This window comes from Gastrolobium bilobum, unplaced genomic scaffold (assembly GCF_033153095.1).
Source record: "Gastrolobium bilobum isolate Gb01-03AN ecotype WA unplaced genomic scaffold, APGP_CSIRO_Gbil_v1 utg8085, whole genome shotgun sequence".
Lineage (NCBI taxonomy): Eukaryota > Viridiplantae > Streptophyta > Magnoliopsida > Fabales > Fabaceae > Gastrolobium > Gastrolobium bilobum.
Genome location: NW_026899665.1, coordinates 554,136 through 565,797, shown reverse-complemented (window position 1 = coordinate 565,797; position 11,662 = coordinate 554,136). Strand labels below are relative to the sequence as shown.

The following is an 11,662-nucleotide window of genomic DNA, read 5'->3' as shown; positions in this document are numbered from 1 at the left end:
AGTATTGCCGATATAGTATATGAATTCTCCCTCTCAATACGTGATTTTCATAACACCTTTTATCGTTCAGTTCTTCTAGCTAGTAAAGGTATGTACATACATTTATGTGTTACACGTATCTTGCTTGAATTGCTGGATAGTTTTATTGCATTTTGATGTACATATGCATATAACTACCTCTTAACTGTTCCTAGATTTTCTGTCAAGGAAAAGGAATTAATTAACCTGTGACTTTGACCAACAACCTTGTTGAAAAAATTAAGGTAAAGAGTTATGTCGGGTGTGTCCCTAGCTGTGGCTGGTCGAGGGGAGCAACACAAAACGGTGACTCAGCAGGAACATGTTGCGCCTGTTGGTAGCATGACAATGATGGGTTCTTTGCGTTTGATAGAGTTGCAGCTTGTGGCATTCGTGTTGGTTTTCTCAGCAAGTGGTCTTGTCCCTCTACTTGATTTAGTGTTCCCTGTCCTTGTCTCTATCTATATATTGGGACTTGCATGTTTTGCCTTTCCATCATATGGGTGTGGACCCCAGCAGATATTCCATGGAAGCAAGCTTTTCCAAGTGAATGTGGCTGTTGGAACCACCGTTGGACTGTTCTTGCCTCTTGCGTACGTGCTGGGTGGGTTTGGCAGAGGGGACGAACATGCAGTGCGATCAGCGAGCCCACACTTGTTCTTGATCTCCTTCCAAATACTAACAGAGTATATAATAAGTGGCTTGTCAATGTTTTCTTCACCAGTGAGGGCATTGGTGCCCCTCATTTATACACTCAGGAGGATCTTTATGGATATTAATTGGATACAAAATGTGTGGCTCAACAACACTTTGCCCGCAGATGCACATCTTAAGGTTATTTTTATATATTTCTTCACTCTTCACACATTTAATAATTTTATGTATATGTTTGTAGGACTAGTTTCGTACTGTGTGTGTGTGTGTGTGTGTGGGTGGAGAATAGCAATTTGATGCATGGTGGATGCATGCAGGACAAGGCATGGTTTTGGTTCGGGAGGGTTCTGGCGGTGGCTAATCTTGTTTATTTCTCCATCAAGCTCTTTGGGTTCTTGATACCAAGGTTCCTTCCAAGAGCTTTTGAGAGGTATTTCCAAGAGAGAGAAGAGACCTTTGCTAAGGAAGCCGAAGACAAGCGATATGTTGTCATCGATAAATCCCATCCACTAGAGAAGAAGTCAGATTAAGGGCTTTTCGCATGCTAATTTATACAGTTTAGCACTTTTTCCTTGAAAAATTGAGATGAATGTGTGTATGATATAGCAGCTTGGACTTAATATAGCTGTGTTATATTACTGAAACTTTATGACATTGATCTTGTAAAATTTTATTTAGTAATCACGCAAGCGAATCGCAATTCGAGTCTCCGAAAAAAGGAAATCATCTGAAGAAGTCATTTTTCTCACGAAAATGTTTTGATACACTTCTACTCCGATGGGAATTTTCAACAGTTTATGGAGAAATTAACAGTAAGGTGCATTAGAATAAAGAGTAAAAAAGGATAAATCAATAGTAATGAAAGTGCAGATAAACGCTGATTTTGTTTGAGCTAAGATCGAGATAAAAGCATTGTATAGGCCAGGATAAAGGCCCCTTAATATCTTTGTATGCTTTGGATTTTAATACATGCTAGTGTACTGCTGTCTAATTCGATAAGTCGAGGCATGTCCAACACAACACGGTGAATAAGAAAAATAAGAGAAAGTTGTGAAGGAAATGTTCCCGTTCTCTATTGATTACCCCACCTTTTGATTTTTTTATTATTATTATTTTTTTTTTAAAAAAACCATTAAAAATAGCGAGGGGGCAAAAGGGCGCTTCCCACACATGAACCCTAAATCGATGCAGTCCTTACAAAATTGATCATATACACAAATGGAGGCCATTCTATCCCGAGATATTTGCCGTCAGAGCAGGACGTGGCTTTCCAGAGGACAAATACTAAACAAAGTAAAGCATCGGGACAGCTCTGCTGCAAAAAGGTATATCAGGTTATCTTTCATCCATCATTATGTCATAAGGTGAAGCTTCATCTTCCTCCAGTGATGACATCATTGCCTCATTAAGTGCAGCTTCTTCTTCCTGCAGTGACGACAACACAAACAATGGAAATGAATAGGGTCGAGCTTAATTTAACAACAGAAATGTCAAATTGGAAGAATGAAACCACATACCACCAAGGCATTAAATTCAGTCTCCTCATCTATGGCGTCAATGACAGCAGGATCCTCAATCAGGTCCTGTTCAGAAATGTTGCCATCAGCAACCTCAAGCAGTTCCTGGGCACTTATAGTAAAGCTTGCTATAAAAAATCACTCCCCATTAAAGACTTAGCGAGAGTGTAGGGTGGAGGATATCCTTGTACGCAGCCTTACTCTTGCATAATTGCAAAGAGGCTGTTTCCTGGATTCGAACCCATGACCTTTCAGTCACGAAGGAACAATTTTACCACTGCTCCGGTTCGCCCCCTTTATATTAAAGCTTACCATAACATCAAAAAATATATATCTGATAGAAATTCATATTTTGACTCCACACTATAAATGTATACAAGAAACAAAAGTTGAAACTGAGAATGAGTTCATAATTGAGTAATTGACATTATTAAGCTGACCCCAGAACCAGAACATATTAAGGGAGCCAAAATCTGAAAACAATCCCTTGAAGTGGCATTCTGAGCTTAGAAAATAATGGAGCAAAATAGGGGGAAAAAAGGACCCGTGCAACACATACAATATAATGGAACTAAGAAAGGAAATAGTGAACAATTTTTGCACTGAACTGGAGATTGCCTACTTACATCATCAGCAATTTGTAGCATCCCGTTCTCATCCTGCATAAAGAATGGCCAAATTAAATACTTTCCTGTATTTTATGCCAATAATATAAACTCGGAACTAAAAGAACTTTAATACTACATTCACACTGGTATTCTGGAAAGTTTCCAGTCAACTATAAGCTGCATTTCAGAGAGAAAAATATCTCAAGATAATATGGAATGCTGCCAATGTTGCAGAGCAAAACAAACCAAGAAAATGCAAGAAAGTGCAGGAGAAGAGATTGGAGAGGTTGAGAGAATGATTATATTTCATTGATTTGAGGTACAACCTATATTCATAACAGAAAACAAAAATCAATGATGACAGGGAACAGAAACTGAATAAGGGCCCGTTTGGATGGGTTTTTAAAAAAAGGACTTTTTATAAGTTGCTATTTAAAAAGAACTTTTTTTAAAAGTCAAAGTTATTTTGCGTTTAGATGCAATATTTGAAAAATGCTTTTTAAGTAAAAAAGCCATTTGGATGTTAAAATAAAAAAGCACTTGTTTCTTTGGGTCATTTTATCAAACTCCAATAAAGCAAGGTAATAATGTGTTCAATATAGCACCACCAGCGCTGCCGCCCAACTCCGATCCCCGGAGGACACAGGCATGAGCCACTTAATTTACATGTTTTCAATTCAAATCATGTGTTGCTCCATAATATTAATTAATGTATATCCTTAAATATTCATAAATTATTAATAGCTAGAACGGAGGCAGCTTGGGTGCACCAAATAGTTCGCCGGTGATGGAGGAGAACGGATAGCTACTTCTGCTTATGTTCCTTCCTCCTTCTCCTCCTGATGGTGTATTGAAGAAAGAAACAACGCTTCCACTGCCACCTTGGCCGGAAGACATGTTGCAGGTTGTTGGAGTTGATCGTGATGATGAGGATCATCATCCAGCGACAGCGGTAAACTTTCAAACATGGCTTCTGGTTTGTTCACTTTCTTTGAACTTGAGAAGAAGAAATTTTAGCTTTATAAAAAAGTAGGATTTTGGCTTTTTTCTTTATTTCTACTTTTTTTAAAAGCTGACATCCAAATATCAAAAAAATTATAGAAGCACTTTTTTTTTATAAAAAAAAAATAAAACAGCTTTTGGAAAAGAAAAAGGCCATCCAAACAGGCTCTAATTAGATTTTGGTACAGGGAACTGATAAGCCCCCGGCTGTCAGTAACAGTAATGAATGCATGCAGCTATGCGCAACATATCAACATGTGACAGTATTTCTATCTCTTACAGAATGGCAATCGTTTCTCTAAGAAGCTTGTACAAATAGAAGCTTACCTTCACAGCAACAAATAGAAGTGGATCAGATGGCGTATAAATCATGTAGCGCGCACCTTCCTGCATCGAAAGGGCTATAAATTAGCACAGAGTAAATGTTAAATGTCCATAGTTCTACTGAGGTTTGTAACAGGCCAGAGGTTCCTTTAGTAGCAAGCTTCTAAGTTTTGAATTTCGGATGAGGACAAATGAACCAAAAATGCATCTTAAGAAATAAACTAATAACGCATGTTTCTTCATGATATAAACACAATATCGTTCAGATGGTGAGAAAGTAAATTCGGTATTATGGAAAACATAAGAGAATCAAGGACAGTGTATTAATCAAAACAGATACGAAAACAAGAGAAGCATTCGTATGGGTAACACGGGCAGGGGACGATGTGATCCTCTGTCAAAAATGAAATATACAATAATTCATTTCAGAAAACTGGTCATTAACATGTGCATACTAGTGAAAAAAAAAAGCACTCAGGCATTCACAAAGTATTATCCAATATAGCTACAAGAATTTTAATACATCCAGATTCTAGAAAGGGGAATGATTGCAAGGCAATTTTGCTTCCATATTAGCTTGGGAAATGCTTAATTAAATTTTTCTATGAAAATCAAACCCTTCAAATGGAAACAAAAAATACAACGACATATTTGTGTAAATGAAGGTAATAAAATTACCAGATTGAAACATGTAATTTCTACACCTTCAGTTGGCAAGCCATCCACTCCTTCACCATCATCTGCAAAATGGTTAAAACATACCGCATTATGTATATGGCATAAATTTAAATAGTTGTGGAGTAGATAACCACTTTAGCAGTAAGTCCCTAATTGCAATGAGTTGATCACCCAATACTACAGCGTAGAGACAAAATTGAGCAATAAGTTGATAGTAGCCGCCTACAGATTAACCTTTTAGCTAATCTGTTAAATAGGATCAGATATGGCAGATGGAAAAAAGAAAACAAGGAGTAAAGTATGTGTTAAGAACCTTGAGGTCACCACCCCAAAAGTTAGCTCAAAGGGTGGGAGTGCCCAAGACCTTATAAACTCCACATTAGTTGCACATACAACCAATGTGGGACTATATATCTCAACACGCCCCCTCACACAAGAGCCCATTGGGCTTGAAGAGTGGACAATGCAACAGGCCCAGCCAACCTGTGCTAAGAGACGCCACAAGAGAAAGCGGGGGGCGGCGAGGTTCTGATACCATGTTAAGAACCTTGAGGTCACCACCCCAAAAGCTAGTTCAAAGGGTGGGAGTGCCCAAGACCTTATAAACTCCACATTAGTTGCACATACAACCAATGTGGGACTATATATCTCAACAGTATGCAAAGATTTAGGGTCTACATATCAAAATCAAAAACGAAATATAAAATCAAGTGAAAGAATGAATATATATGACATGTCATAAATTGATTAGGACCAATGCACATGTAAGATATCTCTCTTTTTACCAAGCAGCAACTTATTGTCCACATTCCACAATCGTGCACATAAAGTCATAGAATAGGAGAGAAAGATAAGTTATCTCCATTCTCCAATATGGTATATACAAATTTCCAATTTCGTAGTGTGATATACATAACTTTTGGTAGAAATAAATATAGCATCATTATAGTAATGAACTGATAAAAGATAGAACAATGTTTGCATTAATATGTACAGGGGTGTTCATAAACTGATCCAATAAAAAAACAAAACCAAAACCAAAACCAAAAATTGAAAAACTGATTTTTTTTATTGGATTGAATCAATTTTTGGTTCCAATTTTGAAACCAATCCAATCCAAATTAAACTGAACATATAAGTATATATATAATGAATCGGGAATATATAGTATATTACTAGGGTTTGAATACAGAAATAGAGTAATGACTAATGTGTTTGCTATGATTTTAATCAATTGTTGGTGATTGTGAAGTTAAATGTACGAGTGCCCAAGCCAAAAAATTTGTCTTAGCCAAAATTCTTAATTCATGAAACTATGAAAGCGATACTCAAAACTATATTACAATTCGAAGTTTTGTTTTACGCATTAGGTTTTTCTTTGTTTCTTAATTCAATGTTAAATCTGTCTCCTACAAAAAAAAAAAGAAAAAAGATCCATCTCCAAACTTCTTAGATTGGATTTAAATTTAAAACCAAAATGATTGCATGGTAAAATAAGAAAACCGATAGGATTGGATCGGATGTCTTTTCTCCTCAAAACCATCCCATCCGATCCAATCCGCAAACACCCTTACATGTGCAAGGAAATAGAGCAAATAACCCAGAAGAGAGGGTATATATATTAGACCGAACCAAATGTCACAAGAATATCAACGGATAAACATATCAGCAATAAAATGAGTCAGCAGGAGTTCCATTTATCTTTCATACCAGTAACCTAGCAAATTCATTTTCATTAGTAAGGAGACATTCAATTTCCCATGAAAAGCAATGTAATTAGAAATCACAAGAGAGGTGATGAAGGGAATATAAAACAGAACAAAGAGAAAGCTATATCTTCACCAGAAAGTTGGCAGCAGTTGACATTCAGCAGGATCAAGGTCTAACCAGTTAGTGTCCAAAAAATTGACAAGCTTTTATTAAATATAGATAATGTCTAAATGGCATGATGTAACTAGCTTCTCATGAACTATAGAATCTCAAATGCATTAACAGCCACAGTTTGAACTAGAAAGTTTCCGTAATAAATTAAATAAAACCTCTGCTTTGTTTATATTCGATAACAAAAACAATAAACATTAGTACTTCAGGGAAAAGGGCAAGCAACGAAATCCTTGCCTGTGTGAAAGTCAAATAAGTCTTCTTCTGTGTAGCAAAATCCACCACGTGCAGTATAACAATACCTGATATGGAGACACAGAAATATCTTGCAATGATCAAACATGAATGTTAATTCATGACTTTCTAGATCTAGATAAAAAGAAATCACAAACATACCCACTATAAACGAGATGCATGTGTATCTTGGCAAGTGCATAAGCTGCAGCGGGAAGAATAGATTCAACTTCCTCATCACTGATCTAAAACACAGAAGGAAAATATGAATTTGAATGAGAAGATCCACCAAAGGAAAAAAAGAAAAGGAAATATGTATTTTCCCCCAGGGTTAAAATTTTTTTTGGTCCCTAGATATGACAATTATTTTCAATTTGATCTTTATACAAAAAAAGTATTCAATTTAAGCTTATATGTATGATTGTGTTCAATTTGGTCCTTGCTGTATGCTAATGTTATGAAACCGTTTGTTGGAGTTATAACATATTGAAGTGTAGGGACCAAATTGAAAACGTGTCACATATAAGGGCAAAACATATTTTATTTTTGGTCTCTATAAGTTCAACAATTGAGGGTAGCCTAGTGGTAAGTGGTCTCTATGAGTTTAGTCTCTATATCTCACAGTAACTTCATGTCAATCTCACCATGTTATAATGATAATAGAGGACAAGGACAAAATTAAAAATGATGGTATCCATAGCAACCAGATTGAAAACCTTTTTTTTTTGCAAAGGGACTAAATTCAAAATGAGTGACATGTGTAGAGACCAAAAACATGTTTTAAATTTTCCAAAGTAAGCAATGAATTCTGATAAGCGAAGATGAGCGGATAATTCAAAAGTAGTTTAGGGATATAAAAAAGAGTGCCTTGTGATATACAAGTGAGGGCAAGAGATGTTATCTTCGTCAAAACAAAGTGTGGATCCTATTCTTTAAAGCATTAGTTGAAAAATATTACTCCTCGAAAAAGATTAGATGTAGCAGCACCAATGAATAGGAACATACAATGTATATAAAACAGACAAATCGAGGCTTAGAACGCAGGACAGAAACTTACAGCTGACCATCCATCAACTTTGGTGCTCTTCAATATTTGAATAGGCCTGCAGAAAAAAAAGACAAAAAAATCCATACAAGGGAATAATAGAATGAAAGGATAATAAGATTTTAGGTTTATGGGATAGTAATGCAGCAAGGGCAGGGACAGCACTGTAGAAGTTTTTTTTTTTTTTTCACTTACGTGTCAACTGGACAGAGCAACACACATTCATCTCTGTCAGAACTTCTGAATACTCTCCTTATCACACACTCTAATGGAAGGTTGTTCGTTGGATCAACCTGTTAACATCTTATTCAAAATTTGTAGATTTAAGGAATGCAACGAAACAGCACATTCACACGCCAATAAAAGAACACAGTTAGCATAGGAATAAAACCTTCCTATGATTACACCATTACCAAAATTTTACAGTGACAGGAAATTGCGAGCTATAAATTAACAATCATCATTCAGCAAAAATATTTATGAAATGTGAATACGACCGTTAAAGAGAAAGAAACAGAAAAGGAAAAAACTCACTATAGTGGCAAGTCGATTTGTGGAAGCAAGGAGAACCTTGCCGTTATCCCCTAAAACGAATCCAGCGGGAGGTTCGGGCAACGGCATTGGATCAGGAGGGTAATATAAGGAAGAATCGGAACTGGTGGAGGCATTTTCGGCATCTACACCACTGGAAAAATCATGTAAAATTTCAAAATCGTTGAAATTTAAAGGATTGGAATCATCAGCCCCAACGCTACTCTTCTTTTTCTTCTTCTTTGACGAAGAAGAAGAACGCTTCTTCTTGTTGATAGGGTCAGTCTGTGAATTAGTGGCACGGCAGAGAATACTGAAACTGAAACTGGAATTAAAATTAGGGATTGAAAATGAAGCTGAGATTGGAACTGTAGGAAATTTGAAGAAGGTGCAAGACTTGAAGGTGAGTGGCGCTAAGGAATAAGATACTGGTAGCGCCATGTCTCTTTTCTGTTCTTCTATAATCTCTCTTCTCTTTTCACTGCGTCTCTGGGAGAATCATTTTATCACTATGGTATATTAAATCAACGGTTGATATCTCGTTCTCTAAATCTGACGCCTTTCTTTCAAATCAGATTTCCACTTCATTTATTTATGGTTTAATATATCTCACGAAAAAAAATTATCTTTCACACCTACATAAAAATAAATAAATCTTATACATAAATTTATATGAGATAATTTTTATTTTCTATATAACATGAGAAACAACAAATCCTTTATTTATACACTAATTTTTTTTTTTCAAAGCATTTTTCCTGAAAAATACGATTTGTTCTTTGAAAAATATTATTTGTTTTGGTTTGATATATGAAAGTCACAATTTGTCGATAAAACTGAGCCACAACTATTCCTTTGTTTTGGTTTGATCTATGAAAGTTACCTTCTCGGAGACCACAGTCAATACAAGGTGTTAATATTATCATTACTTAGGAGAGTATTGACCTCTAATATGATTTAGATCAAATCTGAATAATTTAAAGTATTATCCTTAGTGTACATAATTTTTTTTCCCTCATTATAGATGTTAGTTTTACTTGGGAGAATACTAACGTTGCATATTTCACTTAAAAGTTTATTAACGAGAATTTAACGTTTTCTACTCTTTCTTTTCTGAATTAAAAACGGTGCTTTATTGATTTCTGGTTTTTCTCCTCTCGCCCTCTCAGCGTGGGCTACACTGCTGCAGAAGGTTCATATTGGTAATTCAGCCCACTCAAACTGGGTTATAGCAACAACAACAAAATTAAATATAAGGAGAAAGACCAACCCAACATTCTAAACAATAAACAAGACACATTTCCTTGGCACTTGGCAGTTCATAATTTGGATGCGATTTTTTTTTATTATTGAAAATTTGTTGATTATTCGACTAATTTGATTAGGGTAAGATTATAAGAGAGCAAAGCTCTTATTACCAAGTTTTAATATATTTGTGTTCTCAAAGACTTAAACTCAAAATAATTACTTAAATTGGAACAATACCTTATCAATTAATTCATATATTTGATGGTATTTAGATACGAATTTAAAAAAAAAGTTTGGAATTACATTTATTAAAGTTAAAAAAAATTGTTTCGCTTAATTTATTTATTTATTTTTAATTTTAATGTTACGTGAATTTATTTATTTCTATTTCAATAACAGAGTATCCATTAAAAGAGTGCAAAAATTACTCCAAATTTAGAATCTTAGATGATAGTTTATTAGGAAATGCTCACTAATCTTGGATTGGGTTAATAGTAGCGTCACCCTTACCTTGGAAGAGGTTGATGTTGTTGGCTCCAGAAATTGCCTTCGGTAAAACCTGAACCAGCCCATTCTGTTACCTTACTGAAATTATCAATATCAATACCAATCAGCTTCCTAATGGAGTAATGGGTTTTTTTCCTGGGTTACTAATTGTAAGAAATAGAAAGAGATTGCTTTCACAATTTTTTATGCTGACCACTTTAGTCGAAAATTATGTTAGTATTTATTCATGCAATTTATTTAAATAAAAAATAAAAAGAGTAATTTTCTGCATATCATCATTATTAAAATAATTAAATTCTCGTTTATTTATTTTTTTTAATTCAGTTTTTGCTTTCACTAAACAAAAAAAAAAATCCTAATAAACTGTAGTTCTGTCATAAGTGGGATCTCGCTCCAAGTTTGAGTTTGAAATTTCATATTTAACTCCATGACAGAGTGATATATTTACTTTAAAAAAAAAACTGAACAGATGACATATTTACATGTTTTAAATAAGGGAAATGTATTTTTCCAGTCACCGGAGATAAAGTTATCTTCAATGAACTTAAAACGATATCGTTTTGAGTTATAAGATTAAAAAATTATAATAATAAAGATTAATATAATCCTACAATATATTATAATTATAAAAATATCTTAATTTTTGTTTTTTTTACTCACGATAATTTATATCCATATGATTTTATCCACTCCTAACTTAAATTTACTCGAATGTCCTCCTTCAAAATATCCTAAATAAGATTCGATTATATCATAAAATAATATCATAAAAAGTTAAAATTAAAATCACTTTAACTACAGCTATTCGACTTCTTTAACTTCTATATGTTCAATTAATGTATAAATAATACATCCACAAAATATAAAGGGCTGATTAAAAAAATAGTTTTGATTTTCAGCATGTGTTATAAGTTCCAACCCAAAAAGAAAAAAGAAAGAGAAAGATAATAAAGGAAATAGCAGCACCTTTCGGTAAAGCAGGGATGTGGATTGGCGAGGGAGTGCACTGCATAAAAATTCTTCGTGGGATTCGGGGTTAAATAATTTAGAGTAAACACCTTTTTTTAGTCCCTGTCAATATTTACGAAGTCTTTTTTAGTCCCTGACAATAAAAAAGGACTAAATTGGTCCCTGAAATTACAAAAAAAGGGTCATGTTAGTCCTTATGTCAACTCCCAAATATATAGAGTGGCCCTTTTCTTGTACTTTCAGGGACCAATTTGATCCTTTTTTATTGCCAGGGACTGAAAAGGACTTCGTAAATATTGCCAGGGACTAAAAAGGGTGTTTACTCAATAATTTACAACTGGTGGACATGTAAAGATGATGCTCACTTATCAAATGATGATTCGGTTGGTGCATATGATAAGAGTATATGTTCAATCCAGTATTTTCTACGAAAGAGATTTAAAATT

General features: G+C 34.5%; 2 protein-coding genes across 2 annotated transcripts; one reads left to right on the top strand and one right to left on the bottom strand.

Annotated features, from left to right (window-relative positions):
* The first annotated feature begins 273 nt into the window (after positions 1-273).
* Positions 274-1,202, top strand: LOC133292431 (uncharacterized). The gene is made up of 2 exons (XM_061490834.1): positions 274-852; positions 990-1,202. The coding sequence occupies exons 1-2, from the start codon at positions 274-276 to the stop codon at positions 1,200-1,202; spliced, it is 792 nt and encodes a 263-aa protein (XP_061346818.1).
* Positions 1,203-1,597: 395 nt separating this feature from the next.
* LOC133292463 (uncharacterized) lies at positions 1,598-8,956 on the bottom strand. The gene is made up of 10 exons (XM_061490871.1): positions 8,496-8,956; positions 8,157-8,254; positions 7,974-8,019; positions 7,079-7,161; positions 6,920-6,984; positions 4,802-4,863; positions 4,127-4,186; positions 2,816-2,848; positions 2,190-2,255; positions 1,598-2,097 (listed from the first exon to the last, which is right to left on the bottom strand). The coding sequence occupies exons 1-10, from the start codon at positions 8,931-8,933 to the stop codon at positions 2,008-2,010; spliced, it is 1,041 nt and encodes a 346-aa protein (XP_061346855.1). The 5' UTR covers positions 8,934-8,956; the 3' UTR covers positions 1,598-2,007.
* Positions 8,957-11,662: the final 2,706 nt, after the last annotated feature.

Excerpts from the sequence above, each read along its gene's own strand:
- LOC133292463 (XM_061490871.1), bottom strand. The coding sequence starts at position 8,933 with ATGGCGCTACCAGTATCTTATTCCTTAGCGCCACTCACCTTCAAGTCT. Across the intron at positions 8,020-8,156 it reads TTGCTCTGTCCAGTTGACAC|GCCTATTCAAATATTGAAGA; the intron begins GTAAGTGAAAAA and ends TTTTTTCTGCAG. Across the intron at positions 2,849-4,126 it reads TTCTATTTGTTGCTGTGAAG|GATGAGAACGGGATGCTACA; the intron begins GTAAGCTTCTAT and ends TTCTTTATGCAG.
- LOC133292431 (XM_061490834.1), top strand. The coding sequence starts at position 274 with ATGTCGGGTGTGTCCCTAGCTGTGGCTGGTCGAGGGGAGCAACACAAA. Across the intron at positions 853-989 it reads CCGCAGATGCACATCTTAAG|GACAAGGCATGGTTTTGGTT; the intron begins GTTATTTTTATA and ends GGATGCATGCAG.